Source organism: Enhydra lutris, unplaced genomic scaffold (assembly GCF_002288905.1).
Source record: "Enhydra lutris kenyoni isolate GAN:26980312 unplaced genomic scaffold, ASM228890v2 scaffoldscaffold6, whole genome shotgun sequence".
Lineage (NCBI taxonomy): Eukaryota > Metazoa > Chordata > Mammalia > Carnivora > Mustelidae > Enhydra > Enhydra lutris.
In genome coordinates, this window is record NW_019154090.1 from 14,159,183 (window position 1) to 14,185,183 (window position 26,001).

The 26,001-nt window shown below is 52.3% G+C and overlaps 1 protein-coding gene across 1 annotated transcript in view; it reads left to right on the plus strand.

Moving 5' to 3' along the window:
- Positions 1 to 5,247: 5,247 nt before the first annotated feature.
- Positions 5,248 to 26,001, plus strand: part of LOC111141776 (cadherin 22) — a 67,639-nt gene continuing 46,885 nt past the window's right edge. The window contains exons 1-2 of the mRNA XM_022494583.1: positions 5,248 to 5,502; positions 13,382 to 13,676. Of these exons, the coding sequence (XP_022350291.1) occupies positions 5,248 to 5,502; positions 13,382 to 13,676 (550 nt within the window). The remainder of the gene's footprint in view (positions 5,503 to 13,381; positions 13,677 to 26,001) is intronic.

Here is a 26,001-nt window from a genome sequence, read left to right on the forward strand (position 1 = left end):
TGCAGCCAGGCGCCCCATCCTGGGCTCCTGACTTTAGGTGCCCTGGCCTGCTCCACGTGGCTACTGGATATCTAACAGGCATTTGAATGGAACACATTCCATGTCTGCTCTGCCCACAGCTGCCTTCAGCTTGGGGAGAGGAAACCTCACCATTCCCCTTACTGAGGCGGCCTGATGACCATGCTTGGTTCCTCTTTCCCTGGCATCCCATCTCGGACCCACAACATAGCCCACAGCACAGCTTCATTTCTCGGCACCTCCACGGCTCCCCCTTAGTCCGAGACACCCTCACTTCTTGTCTGCATTATTGAAATGGGCCCCCAGCTTCCCCTTATTTTGAACAATAGCTAGCCACAATGATCTTTTAAAATAGAAATTAGATGATGCCATTGTTCTGCTCAAACCCTTCCAGGGTAGGGGGACCCATCTCACGGTAAAAACCCAAAGGAAACCCTGCAAACCCTGATGCCCCCCTCCATATTTTCTCTAACCCCATCTCCTGCTACTCACACCCCATCACTCCACTTCAGCCAACAAGGGGCTCCTTGCTGTTCCTCCTGCACACCAAACATGCACTGACCTCAGGACCTTTGCACTTGCTGTTCCCCCAGCCTGGAATTTTCTTCTCCCAGCGATGTGCAGAGCTCCCTCCTTCCCTAACTTTGGATCTCTGTTCAAATGTCACCTTAGCCATGAGGCCTTCCCTGACCACCTTCCATAAACTATTATTTATAATAGATGATTGAGAGAGAGAGAACAAATCCCCGCCCCCGCTCTAGCACTTCCCATGCCCCTTACCCTGCTTTGTTTTTCTTTACAGCATTTACCACAAACTGTCATGTTATTTATTTATTTGTTTATTGTCTGTCCCCCATTAGACTTGCAAGGGCAAGACTCTACCCATTACTTTTCATTGTGCCTAGAACGGCGCAGAGTGGAAACTCACAAATGCCTACGGAATGAATGACTTCCATGACTGCAGACACAGGCCTGCATGCACATAGGAATCACGTAGGCCTACGAGGTGGTGAGAGCACACAGATCAGAGGAGCTGAGGCTGGAGAGTGGAGAGGGCAAAACCAACATTTATTGTGCTTGACGTTTAATCCCATGGGATGAAACAACCGTGCAGTAGGTTGAGACCTGTGGCCTGAGAAAGCCACCAACATGCTCATGATCTTCTGGGAAGGCCTGGCAGATCCCACGGCAGGCCGAAGTCTCCCCAGCAGCCTCCCCTGAAGGATTGAAGGCCAGGATGGGGTCCTGCGGTTACACCGCTCAGAAAACGCAGCTGGAGCAGGAAAAGGAGAAAGGGAGGGAGAGAGGAGGCTGAACTGTCTGCAGAAGGCCTGGCAGGGCCAGGCAGAGCTGTGAATTGGCAGGTGACCGGCAAGCCTGGCCAACAGGTCTGAGAGAGGCCCCATGGGCGGTGGGACAGCCTGGGGAGGAACGAGAGGCAGGACTAGGAGGCCCTGCCCCTCAACCCATCCTGTGGGACCAGCCAAGTAGGATGCAGCCACCTGGGTCCTGCCAAGCGTGGCCCCTGGCACTGGGCTGCACCACTGAGAGGGGTGACTTTTCTTGTTCCTTCAAAGGTGCCCCGCACCCAGCGGAATCCGAGCCTGGGTTCCACACCACACTCGGCCACCAAGCATCCTGTGTAACTTTGGACAACATTCTGGATTCCATTTTGCCCCTCTCGAAAGTGGGATTCAACCTCTGGCCTTTGCCCCAGGCAGTCCTTCCACAGAGAGCTCCTTCTCCTCCCCACACCCCAAATCCCACATGTCCAAATCCTTCTTTCACTTTGACTTCAAGAGCCACCTTCTCTACAATGCAGTCCATCCACTGTGCTGTGCTTGGCTCTCCTGTGTTGAAGGACATTCATCATGAAATCCCCTTATGGCCAGAGACCATTTCGGTCTCCTGTGGGTTTTGCCTCCTTAAATTCCTCCAAGCACTTCTCTGCACGCACAGAATATAATGCAAACTCCTTTCCCTCTCCCAGTCTGGCCTGATCTGGCCTGCGTCCCTCAGTCCTGACTCATCTTCAGCCACGCTCTTGTTCTGCACAAGCCACAGTGGCCTTCTTGTTCTTCTGCAGGTTATTACAGCCTTTGGACCTTTGCATGTGCGATTCTCTCTGCATGGAACCATTTTGTGCCAAGCTCCTTCTCATCTTTCCAAATCAGCCAAATGTCACCTCCTCCGACAGGCCCTCCTTGATAGCACATCTATAATAAGACACCCACTCCAGCCTTTCCGTCATTCTCTTCCTCCCCCTTTCCTGTTTTATATTCCTTCTCATCACTTATCGCCCCCAGAAATTATATGGTAGATTTCGTTCCTTTACAACTAGAAGCTCAACCCCGTGAGGACCAGGATTTTTTGTTTCTTGCTTTGTTCCCAGTGCCCAGTGCAGGCGCTGGCATCAGGGAGATGTGGTAAATATTTGTTGAATGAGTAAATGACTAACCAGGAGAAATGCATCTTTGTCCTGATATATAACTGAGGCACTGATTGTATCTTGCTGTCTGGAAAGTATGTTGAAGGAATGAATGAACGCATGCATTTCTGTCTCCCCACTTGTAGTAGATGCTAATGTTTGATGAATGAATGAATGACAGAATCTTTGGAAAGGGGGTGTAAAGAAAGAAAAGGAAGGAGGGAGAGAGAAGGAAAGAGCAGTAACGGGGTGCCTGCAAACACTGGGGAGCGCCCCTTGTTCCCACCTCCTGCTCTCCCCAGACGTGGTCCCAGCCTCCTCCCATGCCCACCCTCCCGCCAGCCCCTCTCCTCTGCATCCCTGCAGGGCTGTGATGGGTCCTGGAACTGCCTGATGGAGTCAGGGGAACAGTTCCTGCCGAGCCCGCAGGGAAGTCATAAGCTCCAGGAAATGAAGGCTGCGGAGCGATGCCTCCTCCTCACCCATAACTTCAGCCTCATTACAACCGGCCCAGGCTGTAACGTGGGGAATCAAAGCCGGATCCTCAGAGGTGGCATATCTCCAGGATCGCAGAGCAGGGCCACCAGGGGAGGGGGACACCTCATCCCTTGGCTCTGCCTTCATGCCTAGGCCCACAGAGTGAGACAGGGTGCTGGGGACGCTCACACCAGTGTCATGGGCCCTCCTGGCCTCCATTCATTCAGGGTGCCGCCAGCAGGGAAAGAGGGAACACCATGGTGCCATGTTCCGGACTCCTCCCTCCTCTCTTCCCTAGGGGCTGTGAGGTTTTCTCCTTCCCACTGCCCTGAGATACTGCTTTAACCTCATCACCATCCCCCCTTCCAACAGATGACTCCCTACTCTGAACCCCTCTCTAAGGAAGTTCCTTTGCCCATGTGGGGAAGGAACACTGGGGAATCAAACATCTGCAGAACCGGTATAAAAAACCAGTCTCACAGTTGCTATGACTGACACAACTTAGTTAAAGGCAGGAGAGCCGCCAGCGGTACTGCTGGATCACATTTCTTCTGCCCCAAAGATTCTGGCCGCCTCTTTATTCTGCCAGAGGACCTGGTCCATCCTCTGCCTAGCCACACACCCCATGTTTGCAACCGAACTCCCCCAACCAGCCAAATGCCCCCTAGGCAGCCTGCACACTCCTTGGCCATGATGCCCATCCCTTTCTTCCCAACCACTCAGAAGCCCCCTCCTCCAAGAAGCAACCCAGATTCCCTTCCACCCAGCATCCCCTTCCAGACACCGGTGCCCACTCTCTTCCCCGAGTCCTTCTTAGAGCTCTGCTCACAAGCCACCCTGCACTTATGTCGCCTACCCTGCTAAACCGGAAGCTTACTTGTCTCTGTCCTAGCCTCCAGCCCAAACCTGGCCGAGCCGATGCTCAGTGGAATTGAGTCGTTGAACTGAGCTGAACTGGGCTTGGGGAGAAGAGTGGGGATTGAGCCCCTCACCTCCACTCAATCTTGTCAGTGCCTAAAATCCCTCCATTAAAGCAGCATTGCTGTCCCCTGTAAACACCCACATTAAGCCATTATTCATCATTATGGCTTGAGTAGGAGTTAGTCCCTCAGATCCTTTCGTGCTGAAAGCAGGATCTGATGGAGGTGAGGGAAGGAGAGATGGATTGATCTGGGGACAGCAGTGCTGGTCCAGGAAGGGGGAGCAGTTCCTCAGATGCTATAAAAGGAAGGTTTTCTAGGGAAATGTGGAGACATCGTGGCAAGCTCAGAGGGGTTGTGGTCCTGCCCAAAGTCACTTAGGGAACCTCCACGCAAGGCCCCCTGGGATTCAGGTCCCCCACCGTTGAAGGGGCCCATGCAGGCACTAGCAAGAGAACAGAGGGCCTTCCCTGGGCTTCTGTTTTGGGTGGAATGACCTCTCACCTGCTTTGAGGAGGTGTGAATGTGGGTGGCAGGCTGGGTGCAGGATTCTGTGCACCCAGGAGGCCTGGGTCCTGGGGGCCCTTGAAGACCCCTTCTAGAAGGGCCTGCTCCCTGTCTGGGGTGGGGGATTTCCAGGGGGTGGGCTGGGGTGGACAGATTGCCAGCCAGGGTCAGGGGAAGCAGCTGGGAAGGTCCCTGCTCCCGTGGGCTTGAGGGCTGGTGGAGGACCCTGGAGAAGGAGCTGGGCCAGGGGTCATAAGAAAGTTGGGGGAGGCTGGGGGAGGACAGGTGTGTGATGGGAGTTGAAAGGAAGCATCCAGGGCTGGAGTTGGGGGGTAGGTGGGGGAGGGGCAGAACTACTAGACCGCAGGCCCAAGAAGGTGGGGGACCCCTAAGGATCACAACGGGTGTTTAACTGACGCCTAAACGTCGAGAGGTCCACTCAACCTGCCTGCCCCCACAAGGCGCCTCCTCTGATGTTCTCTTGTTTCTCTCGCAGGCTCCGGGCCGGGTCGGGACCGCCCCTTGCCCTCCAGGGATCTGCCGGGCCCCCACCAGCACCCCTCTGCGCGGGGACCATGGCGCACACCGGCCTCGGGAGCCGCGGAGGCGCCGCCTGGTGATCCGGCCAAGGCGGCAGCGAGGGGGGCGCGGGCGGGGACCCCGGGGGCCGTCCATGCCCCGGGTGCGGCCGCGCCCCCTCCCCCTGCAGCCGGGCGCCCCCGCCGCTGGGCGGCGCGCAGGGCGGCGGGCCTGTCCGGGTGCCCCGTCGGGGGCGACGCCCCGGCGGCCGCGCTGAAGCCACCATGTGACGTGGTGCCGCTCCGTCGTGCCACCGAGCGGCGACGCCCCGGTGCCTCCCGTCCAGGCTCCTGGGCCCCGGCCCGGTGCAGGCCAAGCATGAGGCCGCGGCCCGAAGGTCGGGGGCTCCGGGCGGGAGCCGCGCTGTCACCCGCGCTGCTGCTGCTGCTGCTGCTGCCGCCGCCGCCACCGCTGCCGGGACGCCTGTGGGCGGCGGGCACACCCGCGCCGGCGGCACCCGGGGCTCGGCAGGACGGCGCGCCGAGCGCCGGGCGCGTGAAGCGCGGCTGGGTGTGGAACCAGTTCTTCGTGGTGGAGGAGTACACGGGCACCGAGCCCCTGTACGTGGGCAAGGTAAAGTGGGCCCCCGCACCCGCTGCCCCGCGCCCAGGACCCCGGAGACGCTAGGGACCCGGTTCCCCCAAGTCCCAGTCCCCGGTCCCTCCTCCCAGCCCGCTCCTGGCTTGGGGCAGACAGCAGGGTGGCGCGCTCTGCTCGCCCCTCCCTGTCCCAAGCCCTCCTCCTATCCCCCTCCTCTGCGCATCTCAGAGCAGAGCAGAGAGAGCTAGTAGGTAAACCCAGGCCGTCTTACAGCTGGATGCATCTAGAATGTAGAAAAAAGTCTGCAAATCTGATCATGTCACATACATACTGTCCCCACTCTGCTTAGACTTCTTCAGTAGCTTCTCATGCACTTGGGGTCAAGTCCAAATTTCACCGGGTTGCCTGCAAAGATCTGGGTCCCCTGTAGCCTTACCTCCTGGCACACACTCCTCTGAGTTTCAGGCCCAGGGCTCTTCTGACGGTCTTCACAGTGCCCTGCTCCTGCCACTGCCCCTTCCCTTTGTCTGGGTTATTTCCTCCCCCTGAACAGGTGAGTCCTGCTCCTGCTTCTGCTGATTAATCTATACTGACACTCAGGTCTCCACTCAAATGCCACATGTCCAGAGAGGCTGGCCTGACCACACCAGGCTTAGATCCCCTGGATATGGCCATCCATCCTTGTCACATGCCTTCCAACATCCCCATAGCTTTCCTTCATAACACTTAATTATGCATGTGTGTGCTTGATTATGCAGTTAATGTATATATTTCCTATCAGACCGTGTTTGTTTTCCTCACTGTCAAATCCAGCACTCAGCACACATATTGTTCATAAACTGTTCGTATTAAATGAATGAATGAATGAATGAATGAATGAAAGCTACTTTCTCAAACTGAGTAAATGATGGTTAATGAGGCTAAGCATCTGTGCCTTAGGAGTATGTGAAGCTGGGAAAGATTTTTGTTCAGCCATTCAATTCCCAACCCCTCATGGGTGCGATGCCAGAGAGGCAGAGGCAAATAAGATCCAGCTTCTGCCATCTGGGGGCTCCCCAAAGTAGCAGAGAGCTTTGATACATGATTCACAGGTGGGCACCTAGCACTGAGCAGACTTTCAGTAAATGGTATCTGTTGGCTGGCTTCATGGAGGAGAACACATGTGAGCAGGGTTTTGATGTATGAATAGGAGCTCATGAGAAAAATAGGAGCTGATGAGAAAAAGGGCATACATATCCCGTGCAAAGACTTGGAGGCCTGAGGGAGCCTGACTGAGTTAGACTTGTCAGCAGTTGAGGTACTGAGGTGGAGGGTGCTGGAACTCTCTGATTTCTGCCCGTCAGCCTTCCAGGAAGTTTTGGTCAGCAGAGATGGGTCAGGGGACCAACTCTGGAGTTTCCTGTGTGCTTAATGGGTCTGAGAATTGGAAGTTTGATCAACCTTCTCAGGTCAGAGGCTCGGGGATCAGGGAGGGGAGGAAGGGCTTGATGTAAATCTCCTGGTTTGTTTTGTAGGAAACCTAGATTTTCTCTGGTCTAGACACAGTAATCCCTGGTCCTTGGCTACCTTCCCCTCCATCCATGTCCTTCTCAAGGTCACCTGGCAAACTAGTGGCAGAGCCTAGGGCTCCTGACTTCCAGCCAGGGCAGTGAGATAGTGGGGCTGGCAGAAGGGGGTGAGGGGTTGGGGAAGGAGGGACCAAGTCTGGCCAGGCCGCAGCTGATGGTGAGGAGACTAAGAATGCAGTCTTGGGGGCCAGATGCACCTGAACTTAAGGCCTATCTCTGCCAACCCAGACTGTATTACCTTGAACTAGTTACATCACCTCCTGAATCTGTCTCTTCATCTGTAATGGGGGGCCTAAGAGAGCCCATTTCCTAGGGTTGCTGAAAGGATTAAGGAAAAAGACAGCATATATGGTGTTCAGACCGCAGTCGGGTTAGTTGTTCTACATTGTTTTCTCGTTACTCTCATATGAAGCATTTAGTCCTTAAATGGCAAGGTAGAAATCATCATTCCCTTTTGGAGCAAGGAAACCAAGACTGAGAAAGGGCAAAGTCCTAAAGGGGACAAGCAACTTGACCAAGGCTTGAACCTGTGTGTGTGTCAGAGGCCAGTCCCAGTCTGATTCTCCCAACGTCTCCGAGACGTCGGGCCTGAGAGGTGGACTTGAGTCCAGGAAATCCCCAGAGAGGCAGGGAAAGACATCTGCCCAAATGTCAGCTTGGTGCTGTCAGGTACCTGATCTCTGTCGTCTGCCCAGCAGTTGGGGCTCCCAGGCCTCCCCATCCCCCATGTCCTGAAACCAGGAGAATCCACTGCTGACTCAGCAGTTTGCCTGTAGCTCACTGGCCCTTGGCATCTCAACAGCCTAGGGGGAACCCCACCCCATCTCCAGGAACCAGAGTCGGTGGCCTTAGGAAGTCCTTTCATTATAACACCAGGAAACTGAGGCCAGAGGCAGAGAACATCAGACCAAAGTCTCCCAGCAACACGGTGACAGAACCAACCCTAGAAACCAGATTTCTGGACACCAGCTTGGGGCCCAGGGCAATGTGAATGCCCTTGACCATGAGCCAAGCATTGTGCCAGGCCCGGGTGTCTTTCTTCTCCTTGGGGCAACCTCTCCTAACATCCTCATGGCTGCCATGACCATGTTATCCCCCTCTTCCATCATCTTCACCCAGAGCCCCCCTCCCTTCTTCCCAGAGCGCACCTCTGCAGGGAAGAAAGAGAATTTTCCATCTCTTTGCAAACATGTGCCCAGAGCATACTGCCTTTAGAAAGGTGATATATAGTATGTGGTTCGAGGGGGACAGTTGGAGCCAGAGCTGCTGGGGGCTCAGATCCCAGCTCTGCCCCTTATTATCTCTCTGATTTGGGGTACTGAACCTCTCTGAACCTCAGGTTCCTTATCTGTTGTTGAGTGAGGCCTTTACTAGCCCGTCCTCAAAGGGCTGTGGTGAGGAATTACTGAGCTGGTATAGGTCAAGAGCCAAGAAGAGCGAGCGCCTGGCACCTGGCTTGTGCTGGATGTTAGCTTTTGTAATTATAGGTCTTGCCTGCTATTTCCACCAGCTTGAGCCTCCCAGCTACACAGACACTCCCAACCCCTTCCCCAAACCCTGGAAGCCTTCTGGGCAACCCATGTCCCAGGATTCTCCACCCCAAGTGGTGGGGGGCGGGGCGGGGAGAGGTGGTTGCTTAGCCCACCCCTCACTCAGTATGCAATTGGAATATGAGGAATACGGGTTTGCACTTTTAAAAACCACCTGTCCCCTTGCAAGCCAAGCCCCACCTTTGTGCAGGCGATTGTATGTGCAGACACACACACACACTTACCACACTCTCTCGCTCGTTGGGGGAAAGGCCTTCTCCACGGTTTCAGTGAATTCCCTGCTTCCCGGTCCCCCACCCCAGGGAGCCACTCGGAGCATCCGTCCTTGTCGAATTCCAAAGGTAGCTTAGCAACAACACCATCCGCAGAGTGAACCCCAGGCGCCCAACGGTAACCTATTTTACACACGCCTTCTCCATCACTCACCGCCACGCTCCTGTCGGCACCCGCAGGAACCGCTGGGGTCCATGGTTGTCACGGAGGCCCCAAAACCCACGGCTCCCTCCCCAGTCCTGCCCCGTGGGCAGCCTGGCCACTTCTTCCCCTCACCTGTCCCCAATACCCACCCTCCAAGCAGCCTCCCAGATTTCCATACAATCTGGGTACTTTGACTAATCCCTTTTCCGAACTGTAATTTCCCCAGAGGCTTCTGTCAGCTGGATGTGGATTTTGTAAGGTTTTTAATTTTTTTCCTAAAAAGATAGAATTATGGGGTCAGCACTTATGACCAACTCCTGCGGGCGGTGAGATCTATTTTAGATATACAGCAGGATTAAAGTGGGGAGGAGAGCAGATTTAATTAAGTTGCTAATATTTAAAGAAAATTGATGAACTCCTGGTTTACGAGTAGCACAGGCGTGAGCAGACCCCTCATTCCGGGGGGAGGCTTTTTATTTGATTTGCTTTCCGTTTAAATCCTGGACTCATTTTATTTGTGTAGCTGCGCTGTCCGCTTAATTGTCTTTAATAAGGAAAACGTACTTCTGCTCACATTTAATTTTGATTTAATTAGGAGGAAGTAATTAATGGCCTCGTAAATCCCATTTTTCAGCTCCCCCCGGGATGAGAAGCCATCACTCTTGTGTTTTTCCCATTGTTTATGATCTGGGCCTTGGGCCTGGGGAGGGGGCTCTCCTCTGGGGCTGTCCACCCTTGATGGCGGTGGAAAGAACCCAGGATGTGGACTCAGGCTTCAGGGTTGCCTCTTGCTGGCTGTGTGACTTTAGAGGAGATATAGGCCCTCTCTGATCCTCAGCTTGCCAACCTGTGCAGTAGGGAGGAAATAAACTCTGATTCATAAGATCTTAATGAGACATCAATGAGGTCACAGTCAACGGTCTAGAAGTGTGTCTAATGACTCTTCTCTGTAGTCTAGCTCATGTGTACCTGGGATTTGACAGTGACTGGATCCTCCAGAAATCCCAGAAGGCAGGTGGGGCATTTTAGTGACTGTTGTATATTTCATTCTTCATTTATTTGATATGTTTGGCCCCATGCCTTGTGCTGGGTACTGGGTAGAAGGAAATAAACAGCTGTACACTTGGTCCTCAAGGAGCTGACATCTCACACTCCCACATGCATTACCTTACACATACACATACACACACACACACACACACACACACTCAACTCTCTCACTTCCCCTGTATTTTCTCTGCAGGCCTACTCAGGACACCTATGTGTGCAAAGCATGGGGGTTTCAGAAGGTGTGAATCAAAGTTAGTCCACACCCCTGAGGCCCAGGACAGCTGGGGAGACAGATGTGCAACACTGAGGTGTTACGGGGGAGTGTGGAGCAGAAGGGAGTGTGCGTGGGGCAGGATGAAGGCTCTTCAACCAAATGGGTTGGGGCACCTAAGAGGACTGCCTGAAGGAGGAAACAAGCCCAGTTTAAAAGGGAAGAAGGTACTAGATGATGCCCCTGTCTCTCCAGTGGGTCAGGATTTCAGCCTACGGTCTTGTGTCAGACATTGGGGGATGAAGTGCGTGACCCTCAGTCCCTCCTGAGCCCAGGGTGGGAAAAGGAGAGGGAACTGGTCTGCACGAACACCTATTTCATGCCAGGAGCTTCCACACGTTATCTTATGAATCGTCGGAACATGTGGGAGCCATAGCGTGTCCTTTACAGATGAGAAGACTGAGGCTCAGGGCCATACCACAGGCCAGTGGCAGAGCCTGAGCTGGCACCCAGCTCTTCCCGATCCCCAAGCCCATCGTCTGTCTCGATGTGTGATTTGCAGTCCTTTTCCAAATGATGAAGTAGAGGCCCAGGTAGAAGAGGCCGCCTGTGACTGTGGCCTGTACAAGGCAAAAGGTGTGTCCAGCCCTCTTCCCCAGCCAGACTGACAGATCTGCAGAGGCTGCAGAAGGACAGACTGCACTGTGGAGTCAAACAGACTTGGGCCCAGCTCAGTATCCTCACCTGGGAAAGGCCAATACATGGTCGGGAGCTCCAATGTTGACTTAGATTTCCGCAGAGGCCCGCCACACACCTGACCCATGGTCGGCGTTCCATAAGCAAGAGTGCTGTCCTCCAGCCTCCCCTCACAGCTGAGAGTCTTGGGAAATGTTCTTCTGGGGGTAGAGACACAGGCACACCCTCTTCTCTCTGGAGCCAGGACCCACGTGCGCAGGGCAGGCAGCCACAGCCCAGCCCAGACCCACAGCTCTGAACTCTTAGCTCCTGCCCCCTTGCCCCCACCTGTTCCACTCTGTCTGACTCCGCAGTCCCCAGAGAGTGGCCATTGGGCCACCGCGTGAGCGCTATGTCATCCTTCACAGGAGAAGCACATTGGTGACATCACCGCTGGGTTCCACTCCCTCCTCCCCACCCCTCCCAAATGAGTGTCCATCCTTGTCCAGGGTCTGAGTTCACATGTAAGAAAGGTCTGCGGGACATGATAGAGACCCAGGGGGCTGAAAGGGAAGGCAACAATGGTCTAACTCGGGTTCAGGTCATTACAAACATGCTCTCATTGAATCCTCACCGCACCTGTGCTAGGAGGGCTCGATCTGATTTCTCAGGGGGGAAAACAGAGAGGAAAAATGATCACAACATCAGCGAGTCATGGGATCAGGAGACTGGCTTCCTGAACTCAGCTGTGTGGCACAGCCGGTGACTTCCCCTCTCTGCATTTCTGTTTTCTCACCTGAGAAATGGGAAGAATAATGTTTCATAGGGCAGAAATGAAAACAGCTAAGATTATCGCTCTTAAGCGTCCCCCCACGTGGTGTCTATCCCACCACACCGCGGTGTTTGCTGACTCCGTAAGCACACGCCGAGTCTGATTGGAAAGTGGGTGGAGGTGCTGGAAGAGGGAACAAGTTTACCCTCTCCTATTCCCACGTCCCCTGGGCCAAGGTGGAGGGAAAGCATAAACAGCAAACAGGAGAGACAGGTCTCCTCATCCCCAGCACTGCCAATGATTCAGGGCTGACGTCCTGAGATAATTTTATTGGGGGCATTAAACTGAGTTATGAGGTTTTTACAATACAGCCACTTATGAGAAATCTATTAACAGTAACTGGACAGGAAGAAGGCTTCTCAGTGGAGCCCAGAACGGGCATTAATTGGGGCAATCTATAACAGGACGGGGACCCGGGAAGTTTCCACCAGACGCCTCCATTTACTCCCCGCAATTTCTGCTGAGAATCAGCAGACTCGCCAAAAAGAGAGAGATGCCCATTAATCGGCTAATGAAATATGAAAATGTTTATGGGCCATTCAATCTTCCAAATGGCACTTCTATAATCCACCTTTCAGACACAGAGTTCCACCAGCAGAATTTATACCCGGGCTCCTCCTGCGTGGCAAGGGGTGGGATTTCATCCCCCTTCGTGACGACTTCATTGGAACCTGTTGTCCTGCTGTGTGGGCTGGGGTACGTGACATCCTGGCCTGAAAGGGGCTTTAGGGATTCTGTCACTCACGTTACATCTCTGTGGAAGCTTAGAGTGGAGCAGAGACCCACCCAAGGTCACCTGCTTCATCGAACACTTTTCCCTCTGCTTGGAGTTGCCTCGGAAATTTGGGAATCGAAGAATCGCGACCTAGGTGTTTCTGTTTGGGATAACCCTCTTGCTACTGCTTCCTTGCCTAAGAGATCTCAGTTCAGTGAAAACAGCCTGGGATTTGGAGCCTGGCGGTGCCTGGATTAAATCCCAGTTATATATGGCTAACATTTAGTAAATAATATAACAATAACGATAGCTACCATTTGTTGGATGCTTATAATGTCTCAAGCAGGGCTGATTTTCAGCTAGTACATACCAGTGTTCTTGTGCTGGTCGTGAACATAGTGACATAGCCCCCCCACCCAGTAAATGGTCTCCCTCCTCTCCCTCCTCCCCCAGTTCCCTCAGCTCCCCCGACCTCTCCGTGACCCAGTAGCCAGAGGGTCCTGCCTGGCCCAGCTAGGGTCCTGCGGCAGTAAGACCCTGTGGCAGTGCCCCTGCTGGCCTGACTGGTGAATTTCGTGTGTCCCATGGTGTCAGGGAGGTGCTAGTGCCTTCTGTAGATTTTAAACCTTTTTTTCGAAAACTCTGAATAGATAAGTATGTGAATCACTTAGCACGGACCCAGGCACAGAGTAGGGGCTCCTATGATGTGCATTCCTTTTTGTCCTCGCTCCCTTCACTCCCTGCCCGCGCCGTGTGCCAGGCTCAGAGTCTGGGCAGGTGGGGCTGGACCCATAATTCCCAGTGGGGTCAGAGACAGCCGTCTGGAAGCTTGTTAGAAATGCAAACTCCGAGGGCCTGCCACAGACCCACTGACCTTCCTCTCTGCCTCCCCAGATCCACTCGGACTCCGACGAGGGTGACGGAGCCATCAAGTACACCATCTCAGGTGAGGGAGCTGGGACCATCTTCCTGATCGATGAGCTGACGGGAGACATCCACGCCATGGAGCGCCTGGACCGTGAGCAGAAAACTTTCTACACGCTGCGGGCTCAGGCCCGGGATCGTGCCACCAACCGCCTGCTGGAACCGGAGTCGGAGTTCATCATCAAGGTGCAGGACATCAACGACAGTGAGCCCCGCTTCCTGCATGGCCCCTACATTGGAAGTGTGGCTGAGCTCTCACCTACAGGTAGGCGGCGGGCCCTGGGGGTGCTGGGCCGAGTCAGGGGCTGGGGCTAGGGGAGCTGCCAGGTTCTGAGTAGGAGCCTGTTATGGGGACTGGCTGATCATCTGGGGAGAGGCAGGAGAGACTGGAAGTGCTGCCCCAGGCAGGGGATACAAGCACGAGTCAGAAGTCCACACGGGCTCAAGCAGAGTGATGACATGGTCACAGCTGCACACCCGGACTAAGACACACACATGACCCCAGCCATGTACATGGACACTGACCCCACATGACTTGGACTGCGAGTGGCCAGAGCAACATGCTTGGCCACGGTCACTCCCATAGGCCCAGCCCCACTTCCAGGCTCAGCAGCTCCCCTGTATGCGGCCTTGCCCAGAGTTCAGCTCCACACTGACCTTGCACAGCCCTTGGCCACAGTCCCACACAGGGGCAGGCACAACTGAACACGGGCACACCTACACCTGGCAAGAACCAGAGTGGAACACAGCTAGAACGAGGCCTGGGCACACAACCAGACACAGCCTCACACCCGACAGAGCCTCCTCAAAGCCCCTCAGGAAACAGCACCTCACCCGTATGGAGCTTGTGCACAGAAACGACCACCTACGTAGCCATAGGCTAAAGCCACGAACAGAGGTGACCCACCTGGGGCTAGGCTCTAGCGGAGAGTAGCCACAACAGGGAGGGGCACAGCGACAGGAGCAACAGCATCCAGACAACTTCGTTTCCTGCCCATGGGAGACCCCAACACCAACCTAGGACCCAAGACCTAGCCACTTGGGAACACAGGTTCACAGAGACGGCTGAGCCCCAGACGCAGGTCAGCAGCACGTAGCTGGGTATGGCCGCTAGAGTGCAGGGGTGCCGGGAACGCGCCATGGCATGGATAGATCAGGAGCCCACACACCAGAACCCCTGAGTGTGAGAAGACCGCAGGAGAGGCCACACTCGGAAGCTCACCGCCACACAGCAGTGGGACACTGAAGCGAGAGGTTGGATGACTATACTGGCTCCCATGGTAGGGCCCACTGAGGCCGGGACTCCCAGGAGAAGCCGGAGTCACAGGCAAGGGGCTCAGCCATCTTCTGCAGGAGGTTACCCCAGGCACCTGCATGCCAGGCTGGGCGGAGAGCAGTGGTCCTCAGTCCTCGACACCTCATTCCATCCCTGACGTACTGTGGTCAAGGGCTCAGGGCTGCCTCTCTCTGGGCCTTCCAGTCCTACTAGGGCATGTCAGAGGCAGGGGGTGTCTGAGCTCGGAGAGGGTGCGGGCAGCCCCCGCTTCCCCAGATTGGGCTAAATCTGACAGATTGGTGGGTAGAGAGCCAGCAGCCAGGCATGGAGAGGAAGAAGTGGACCAGAGATACGGGTGGGCACAGAAGGACGGTGGGAGGCCAGGGAACAGTGAGGGCGGGGATGCGGGTGCGGGCTGGTGCACACACATGCACAGGTGTGCACGTGTGCCTGGTGTGCGTATGCATTCACACACGTGTGTGCATGCACATGGCTAAGCAAAAGGCACTTTATGGCCTGTGTGTGCATACGGCATACTATGTGTCTGTTTGAGTGTATCCGTTTATTTATTCGACAAGGGCACAGGAGGACCTCCTATGTGTTGGGCACTGGGAACATGCCGTTGAAGAGACAGACAAGCTTCCCTCTCATGGAGGGTGACTTCTGGCTGAGGAAGGCAGTCAGTAAGCAAGTAAACAAACAAGAGCGTTGGGCTGGAGGGCTTCTCCGAGGAGGTGACTGTGAAACAGAGACCTGAAGAAAGGAAAGGGTGGGCCCTGGGGAAAGAGCATTCCAGGCAGAGGGAACAGTACCTACAAAGGCTCCGAGGAGAAGTGGAGAGGTGATCAGATCGTGCAGCCCCGGGGAGCCTAGTCGGGGATTTGTCTTTTATGCTGAGCAAGCTGGGCAGTCAGCAAAGAGGCTTGTTCAGAAGAATGACATGGTCTGACTTAGTTTTAAAAGGACCTCACTCTGTTCTGTGAAGATCGGGTGGTGATGGGATTGGGGTGTGGGGCAAGGACAGAAGCAGAGGAGCATATTGTAATTACCTAGGTGGGAAATGATGGTGGCTTGGAACAAGGTGGGATCAGTAAGGGTAGTGAGAGGAGGTCGACTTTGGGATATATTTTAAAAGTAGAGCTGAAAGCATTTGCTAATGGATGGGATGTGGGATGTGAGAGAAAGACAATTCAGGGATGACTACTGAGGTGTTGACCTGGACAATTAAATAGATGGGATTTCCATTTGCTGAGATGGGAGGAGCAGCTGGAGAAGCAGATCTGGGGGACGGAGGGAAATCAGGAGTTTGGTTTCAGTTGTGCTAAAGTTGGAAGTACTTACTAGACAGCCAAGTGGACATCTTGCAAAAGGCACTTCAATATATGAGTTTAGTGAAGAGATCATTGAAAGTTGTCGGTAGCAAAGACCCATGGACTTTCAGAGCCTAGTGATTACTTACAAATCAATTTTGCAAATGGGGGAAACTAAGGCTCAGAGGAGCAGTGATGTGTCCAGGATCACACAGCAAGTCAGAGGCAGCTAAAGCCCCTGATGTCCCCCCGTCCAGCAGCCCCTACTCACTGACTCAAACCCTGGCCCTGTGTCTCTTCATCCCAAATGAATCCACGTGGAAAAGACCAGAAAAGTGACACAAGGTGAGGCTGGAGAAGGAAGCAAGAGCCATACCCAAAGGACTTGATGGAAGCACAGAACCTGGGAAAGGCTAAAGCAGGGGAGCCAATCAAGTGCAAAGGTCCTGAGGTGCATTTTAGAAAGCTCTCTCTGCTACGGTTTGGAGAACAGGTGGGGATAGGGGACTCCAGAGGGAGGCATCGGCCAGGTGCTTGTCCATCATTTCACTCCCACTTCAACTCTGAGAGGTGATGGGACTGATGGTGGCATCTCTATCGAACAAATGGCATCTCCATCGAACAAGTGGCATCTCCATCGAATACGGAGGCTCAGAGGGGAGAAAATATGTCCACCATTACATAGCAAGTCAGTGACTGAGCAAGTCAAGTCTTGGTTCCTAGACTGTCAGAGTGGCAGGAGTCCTTGCATCACACTCGGGGTAACTGAGGCCAAGAGAAAGGCAAGGACACTTTCAAGGTCACCCAGATTGTAGGAGGCAGAACCAGTCCCCGGGTTCATGAATATCAATCAGCCTGAGGAGCTCCTGCCCTGCCTCCCATTCCCCTCCCAGCTCACTGACTCTGACATTCAGCTCAGGAAAGAGTCAGGCATTGGATTCAACTCGGACAAGCCAAGGAAGCCAGGAGGAGAATGGAGGAGGCAGAAATTAAATTAGTTTATTTCATTTAAGCAACTTTTTGAAGAGGAAGCAAATCTGACACCGGGGTGCTTGTGGAGACTCCAGGCAGCTTTGAAAATCAGTCACAATTACTGAGCCTCCTGATCTGGGCTGAGGAGGGCGGGGCGGACAAGCGGCACCAGGGTCTGGGCAGCTTCGGAGATCAGAGGGAGCAGGGACACAGCTTGGGACATGAAAGGCAGCAGGGCTCGAAAATTAAACCACTCACAGCTTAAAAAGGAAAGGAAGTGTGCCGGGGGCCTCCGATGAGCCACGCTTCTGAGGAGGGGCACACCAGCCACGCTGAGCCTAACACAGCGAAGCAGGTCCTACAGGTGACCGTCAGGAAGCCTGGCTCCCTATACGACCTTGGGCGAGTCCCTGCCTCTCTCTGGGCACCAGGTTCCCTTCGAAACATTGAAGGGGTTCATTCATGCAATAGATGTTTACTGAGGGTCTACTCTGTGCCAGGCACTGTTCCAGGCACTGGAGGTTCTTAGGAAGCCTCCGTACAGGGCAGGGAGACAGACAGGAATGAAATATAAACAAGCCAATATATTATAGGCCCTTATATAACAGGTCTAAGTGCTGTGAAACCTAGGGAATTTTTGCATTATCCTGGGGGAGTGCTATTTTAGATAGAGGAGTCAGGAAGGGCCTTTCTTTACAAAAGAGCATATCTGAACAAAGATCTGAAGGAACCAAGGAGCTATGTGAAACTGGTTTTCATACTTGACTGTGCATCCACATTACTTGGAGGGCTTGCTAAAATACAGATTGATGCCCTTTCCCCCCAGGGTTTCTGATTCATCAGGTCTGGTTATTAGAAATGTTTGCATTTTTTAATTAATTCCATGGTGATTCTGCTATTGCTGGCTCAGGGACCACACTTGGAGAATCACTAAGCTGGAGGAAGAATATACAGGCAGAAGAAACAGCAAGTACAAAGGTCCTGAGGCATAGTGTGTTTGTCATGAGGGGTCAGTGTGGGTGAAGACAGAAGTAAGTGATGTGGGGAGAGAGTCCAATGAGACTGAAAGAGATCCTGGAAACTGGATCACGTAGGACACTGTAGCCATTGAAAGGATTTCGGTTGTACTCTGAGTGAGATACAGATGAGTGATGTGATCCAACTTACACTTTTAAAGGCTGACTCGTTGGCCACCATGTTGAAAATGAACTATAAGGGGACAAGGTTGGAAGTAGGGAGATCAGTGAGGAGGCAGCTGCAATCGTGTGGGCAAAAGGTGATGTTGACTCAGACCCGCATAGGAGGTGAGAAGGTATGGGATTCTGGATGTATGTTGAAGGTAGAGCCAACGGGGCTTGTGAGGGACCAGATATGAGGAGTGAGAGAGAGACAAAGCAAGGATGATGTTGACAAGTGTGTCCTGAGCAATTGGATGGAACGAGCTGCTGAGATGGGGAATGCTCCAGAAAGAGCAAGATTACAGCACAAAATTAAGACTCTCGGGTATGTTAAGACTGAGATGTCTACTAGAAATCTGGGTGGGGTTGTCAAGGGGACAGTTGGGTCTCTGAGTCTGGAGGTCAGGAGCACAATCAGGGTCAGAGATACAATTTTGAAAGTCATCAGCAGAGAGAAGGAATTTAAAGCTTAAGGCTGGATGAAACCAACAAGAAAGTGCGTTTTGAGAGAAAAGAGTTAGACTAGATAATCTCCTAATGTTGGGGGCACCAGACCCCTTCCCACAAGTTTCACAACCTGACCAGTGGACAGCAAGATTTCATAGGGCCTTCATGCCCAGTTCAACTCTACCTACTTATTAATGCCAACTCTGTCTAAGATATGCTTGGCACTGTTGAGGATACAGAAATGAGAACTTCAATCCAACATGCATCTATTAGCCACTACTTTATTCCGGGCACTGCAGGGGATCTAAAGATAAGTAATTGAATTAAATCCACAAATGTTTATTAGCACCCATTATGTACAAGGCCTCCAGTGTACTTGGCTCTGTAGGGGTTGCAAAGATGAGTCACCTAACTTAGCAAACATTTATTAGCACCTACTTTATATATAGCCCCAAGGGGATAGAAAAATAAGCAGTTGCTTTCAATTCAATAAACATGTATTAGTGCCTACTATGTACATGGCACTTTGGTAGGTATGTGGGGATGCAAAGAAGAGCAAGATCCTCCCCTGACCTTAAAGTGGTGGCAGATCAGTTTCATCTCTGGGGCGAACTTTAGTCCAATGGTAGTGACTATAGGGTTGTGTTGAGAAGGAGTCTGAGGCCCCTCCCATTCAAGCTCAGGAGAAAATGACGAAAACGATTAGTAATGTCTGCTGAGAGCAAAGGCAAGAGAATGGAATGGTTCATTTGGCATTGGATTGACATTGTTGGACCATGGGATTGGGACTCAGTGAGCTGTGGAAATGGGCAGGGGCTCTGCCAGAGCGGGGTTCTCATGTATTCCAGTTCCTCTGTGAGCAGCATCTCTAACAGACAGAAGGGCTGTTTTGTAGTATAGCCCGCACTTCTTGGGACATTTACTAAATAACAGCTGTCAGCCAACACTGCTTTCACAGAGCTATTTCCCTTTATTCTCAACAATCCTGGGGAATAAGCGGAGCAGGTATTACTGTCCTCATTTAACCAATGAGGAAATAAATGCAGAGAGAGATAAAGTAACTTCCCTGAGTTTCCAGAGTGAGAGCTGGAGCCAGAACTGGACCCCAAACCCAGAAGCAGAACCCAAGCCACTTGCCTCAGCTTGTGTGGGCAACAGCCATGAACAGAGACTTTATAGCTTGCAAAGCACTTTCACAGCCCTGATCTTAATTCATTCTCCCAGAAGCTCTCAGGTCAAGTGTTAACACACCCATTTTATAGCTGGAGAAACTGAGGCTCAGGAGGGGAAGAAGGTAACACCGGAAGAGCACACTGCTGATTGTTGAATCCAGTGGTTGGCGGGGGACAGGGCAAGGAGGAAGGGAGGAAAGCAGGAGGCAGTGTGTTCCCCAAAGGTCTCATCTGGGGAGAACAGTAACAAGCTGGGAGCCTCTGAGTGTCCTGTGTACAGCCAGAGAGAGTGTGGCTCAGCAGCCCTCAGGCCCAAGCCAGGAATCAATCGCTAGCCTCTGCAAGACAACTTCTAAAGATGTTTTTAATTAAAGTCCAGGAAGATCTATATGTGCAATATCTCCTTGCCTAGCAACGGCACTGGCTCTCACCACCCAGGATCAGGGGAAACAGGACAGGAGATTTCTGGTGGGGAAAGGTGGCAAGAAGGAGCAGAGGCCCTGGCCTTCAGGAGTCATCCCCGTGGCCCAGGGAACCTGGACAGTGAAGAGTGGATCCATGCCTTTCTTTGTCATTTCCACCAACAAATTATTCAACACACACAAGCACCTTCTCTAAGCCAGGCCCTATACCTACATAGCAGTGAGTACGAAGGTGACAGAGCCACCATCCTGCCCTCAAGGGCCTGGCACACAGTGGGTGCTCCATAGATGTTGGGAAACTGAATAGAAGCAAATAATAAGAAAAAAATGTTTGCTTTCTGCAACAGGCAGACAGTTGCTACAGCAGATACTTAAAATGTTGCTGTCCCAACAAACAAGGTGACCAGATTACATACTAGAGGGTCCCATTTAAATGTGGGAAGGACAGAAGAGCATAAGGGTCTCAAACTGGGACGGTAGGAGAGTCCTCTCTCTCAGGGGAACAGATTAGCTCCCCATACACATTCATGGGTGAGTCCATGGCTGAGATCTATGAGGACAAAGGGAAGGGACAGTGTCCCAGAGTTTCACTGGAGACTCTGGAGAAGTGTATTTGCAACATAGAGCACTCTTATCCCACTGAGCCAAAACTGCTTCTTCTCTTTGTCCCCCCTCCCACTCTCTCCCACTCTCCTCTTGCTTAATATGTATCTCTGCCTGTCTCTGTTTCTATATAAGTCTACTTTCTGACTTTATCTCTGCATTTCTACCTCTTTCTGTCACATTCTGTGTTCCACTTTCTCCCTGTCTCTATGTATCTCTGCCTTTCTGATGCTCAGATCTCTGTCTCTGTCCTAATTTCTTCCTGTGTGTCTGGGTATCTGTTTTCCCACTTTCTCCCTGCCTGTCTCTCTGAATCCCTGTCCCTCTGTCCCTTGTCTCTGTCTGTGTCTCTGACCCACTTTCTAGCCCATCTCTTAGTGACACCTTCTCTGTCACTTGTCTCTGGGCCTGCCTCCTACCCCTCCCTCCCAACTACTCCCCGCCCCAGCCATGTTCCTGCATCTCCTGCATATCATTAGGCTGCCCTGGCTGGGTGGCCGGAAGCTGTGGAGGCCAGCCCAGTGAGCCAGCATCATAAGTGATGATCAAAGAGGGAGTTGGGAGGGAGAGTTTGAGAAGGGGTTTGTTTCCTGTGTAATCTGAACGTTCCCAGGCACTCGACAAGTGGTTTTTAATTTTTAATAGAAAGCATTCCACGCAGTTCTGGCAGCAGCAGGGGGTGGGACTCATTTTTTATAAATGTTTGAGAAGCTAAATGTGAGCTGAGGGTTTCCCCAGGCCCAGCAGGGCAGCAAAGGGAGGTAGGGAAGAGGCATGATGGTAATAATTACAAACATCTTCATAATAATGACACTTGGTCACCTCATTTGAAGACTCTGTTCCTTTCCAAAGTGCTTTGTCTCTTTCATCTCATTAAAGGGCCTCCCTCTTCCAGGGAGTCCAGAAGGATGAAGTATTATCTCCATTTTACAGAAGGGGCACGGAGGCCCAGTCGGGTCAGTTTTCCCACAGCCACAAAACCCAGGAGAGGGCTGGGATGACTTCAGTCCTGGAGCTCCCCTCCCCACAGCACCACCTCCTCCTTGAGCCAATGGGACTCCTCCTGGGGGCTCTGGACCCCAAGTCTAGGTGGCAGTTGGACCTCGTAGATAGCAAAGACAAGAGATAAGAAAGGAAAGAATTCTGGGTTGGGAGCCAGGCCATGGGTTCCAATTCTGGCTCCATGACAAACCATGTCAGAGACACCCAGGTAAACCAGAGATAAGTGGTGAGCATGACCCCTCCCTCCTGATAATGGTGTCCAGGAATTTTCTACTTCAGGCCAAAAGCACAGCCCCAGAGACCTTCTGACCATTGCAGAGAGACAAGAGGAATAAACTACTGAGTGTTACTATATGCCCAGCTTTACCAGCCATGTAAATCCATCATTTCTAGTCCTCAGAGCATCGCTGGGAGGCAGAGGGGCCTCCTCTAGATTAAAGGTGAGGAAAGAGGTCAAACAGGGAGAAAGACTTGACCAAGAGCACAGAGTGAAGAAGCGGTGGGATCTGAACCCAAGACTCTCTGATGCCAAAGCCCACCCAGTCTCATCTCCTGGCAGGAGTCTGATGTCTCATGCTGATTTTGCCTGGGAGGAGCACTGCTGACTTGGTGGCATGTGTCGTCCTTGCTTCTTCCTTCCTAGTGTCAGTCTCAGGACTGGCACAGTGAGTCCAGAAGGGTGACATGCTGGCTCCACAGACCTGGGCTGCAGTCTTTCCCTACCACTTACTACTGATAGAATCTGGGGAAAGTCACTGAGCAGAGACCCCATGACTCAGTTTCCTGAGTTCAATCAGGGGTTTGGCCGGTGGTTAGCCTGGGATGCATTTTAGAATCACTGCAGGAGTTTTTAAAAATGCCCCTGTCTCTGCTTCACCCCAGGAGAGGCCTACTGAATTGGTCTGGGGTGGGGTTCAGCATCAGTTTTATTTTAAAGCTCCTAAGAGATTCTAATATGCAGCCAGAGTAAGAAACACTGGTTTCTATGCTCTCTGAGGACCAGCCTTTCCACATTTAACATTCTACATGGAACCCTGCTCTGAAATCCTGTTTACCCAAGAATCATTTGGGCAATACTTCCTATGCTGGCCTGGATAGAGGTCCTTAACCCCACGTAGCTTAAGAGTTGGCTGGCAGCACCATGGACAGCAACCAGCTCATCCTAGCCAATCCCAGCCCTACGTCTGGAAGTCAGAGCTTCAACCAGTTGAGGCAGGGAAAATCCCTGATGCAGTTCCTTGCCATTCCCCTCCTTTCTCTGACTCTTCCCTCTCTTACTTGCCTGTCTCCTTTTACTCCTATTGCCCTCCCGCTCCTACTTCATAAGACCAGGCACATGTGGGTTTTGACATCAGATCAACCTGGGTTTGAATCCTGCCTCTCCTATTTCCTTGCCAGGTGAACTTGGCCAGACATTGTTCTTGGTTCTGAACATGGAGAACTATTTGAGTTCTCACAGTGATCTTGAGAGCTTGGCAGTAATATTACCTTCATTTCACAAGTGAGGAAACTAAGGCACAAGGGGCTTCGTTGCTTAACTTCACTCAGCCTCATTTTTTCATCTGTAAAGTGGGAATCTCAATAGAGCTTACTTCAAGCTTATTTTATATTTCCATGAGATAACAGACATAAAAGCTTCTCATAGGATCTAGCACAAAGTAGTTATTCAGTAAACATAATCTATCATGATCCTCGAATAACAATATGTAATAATGGGTTTCATCAGTATTTATTATTAATTCACATTTTCACCCTTCACCGTGCATAGCAGTTTCTTCATCTGTAAAATGGGAATGATGCAGGATTGTACGGTGTTGGCTCATATCTACTCACAATAGGCAAATATTGATTTTCTGTTTTGTGAGCCACTTGATATCACATAGGTATCTTGAAATTGGCCATGGTGAGAGTCTCTACACCATGGAAATCAACAAATACAACAAGGCAGGGCGTTCCTCCCCACCCCTCTAGCCCTCTGAGCTGATGGTTAAACACTTACCAGCATACCACTGCATCTACATCTTAGAATTCGACTGAGGACTAAAGGAGGGAGTGGATGTGATGGTCATTATAAAATCGAACTGTTGAATGGAGGGGGGCTGACCCTGCAGTGGTCCCGTAGCAGCCACAAGCCTGGCACCCTTTTATCTGCCCATTCTGGGGAGCTGCTGACTTGTGAAGAAGGTAGGAGGGGGTCTGGAGCCTGGGGAGCCAGTGGTGAATCACTGACCCTTCACCATCTCCACGTGTCAGCATTAACTATAATGGCTGCAATAAAGAATCCGGGATTGGGGAAATGACTCCATCATCCCCGCGGGAGTCCCTGGGATGCAGCCAGGGAGAGAGAGAGAGATCAGCCATTACCCTGGGGAGTCATTCAGCTGGATATTGTGCCTTGCCCAAGGGGTGGGGGGAACAAGCAGAGGGGAGGGGCAGGGAGACCCTCTCTCATAACAGCTACAACAGCCACTATTTATTGAGCACCCACCATGAGCCTGATGCTTTATGTATTTTCTCCCTTTTCAGTGTGTCTGTGAGGGAGGCATGATTGTGCTGTCATATACTCGCATGCCATGCCTCCCAAGACAACAACCTACATTTATTAAGTGCTTAGCGTGGGTCAGGCACTGTCCTCGGTGCTGAACATGGAAGTCTGTTTAAATTCCTAAAACAATGTTTGGAGTTTGGTAATATGCTCATCTTCATTTCACAAATGAGAAAATTGAGGCACAAGGGGGTTGTGACATGTTCAAGGTCAAACTGCTAGTAAATGGCAGAGTCCTCACTGATTGTGATTCATTACACTTAGCCACCATCCCCAGAGCCACTCTGCCTGCCTGCACTGACTGTCACCCCAGGAGGGCTTTGACCTCAGAGTCCTGGGTTCAAATCCCACCACTTCCTCTCTCAGTGCTCTTGGTCAAGTTTTCCTACTTGTCTGACCTGTTTCCTCACCTGTAACTTCGAGGAGAACATTCTGCCTCTCGGAAATACTATGAGGACTACAGATGATGAATTTTTTTTAAAGATTTTATTTATTTATTTGACAGACAGAGATCACAAGCAGGCAGAGAGGCAGGCAGAGAGAGAGAGGAGGAAGCAGGCCCACCGCTGAGCAGAGAGCCCAATATGGGATCCTAGGATCCCAGGACCCCAGGACCATGACCTGAGCCGAAGGCAGAGGCTTTAACCCACTGAGCCACCCAGGTGCCCCAGAGATGATGAATTTAAGTGCTTGGTGAAGCTGGACATGCAGTGGGTGCCCCTAAGAGTTTATTCCTTTTTCCTCTTTCTGTATAATATGAGGCACCTGGGGTTATGTCCTTGGCCCTGAGAGGAGACCCTGGGCACCAAGCATCGAGGGGGAGAGCGCTTGCTCAAATACCTTCCCTAGCTTCTCTGGGCAACCCTGACATGGCTGACATGGAGCAGGAGCTGCCAAAGAGAGACGCATTGTGGGGCCGGTTTAGAAGGCTCAGGCTGGGAGGGGGGATATAGAGAGGGAAATAAGGAATGCAAAAGAGTGAAAAATAAATACATGTGTCTGTCTGGAATGATCGAGGGCCCCAGGCTGGAGGCGGGAGAGGCGGGCGGCAGGCCGGGCTTAGCAGAATTGTTGCAGTAGCACTTCCAGAGCCTCACTCATTAGCCAAGCTGTGAATGGGCCTTACCTCCTAGCAGGCGCCCTCCTGGCCCAGAGAGTACCACCCAGCCCCGGAAAGGCCCCACCCAGAACCTCAGCAGGTCTGGGTCCCATCCCCTCACCAGCAGGGCATTCAAAAGAAGGCATCACCTTGAAGTGATGTCTGAGTCTTATCCTCTTGGCTCATATCCTGAGCTCCCAAGACTCCCTCTTGGGTCTTCTACCTCACCCCCTCCTTTCTGGAAAGGTTCAGATGGACCAGAAGGCTTTGCCTGCCTCCCCATCTAACCCTCCCCCACCCCACCCTCACCCCCCTCCTGTCCAGCCTCATGTCCCAAGCCCTGATTTCGTCAAATTGAACATGATGTCAAATTAGAGCCATCTCTGGGACAGGCCGAGAGAGAAGCTCCCAGTTTAATGAGGCAGCGTCGAAAATCAATAACTTAATTGCCGCTGTTTGATGGACTTTTATCCAATTTATACTCTCCCCAGCAGCCTACGTGCAGAGCGTGCAGAGCATGTGAAGTGTGTGTGTGTGTGTGTGTGTGTGTGTGTGTGTGTGTGT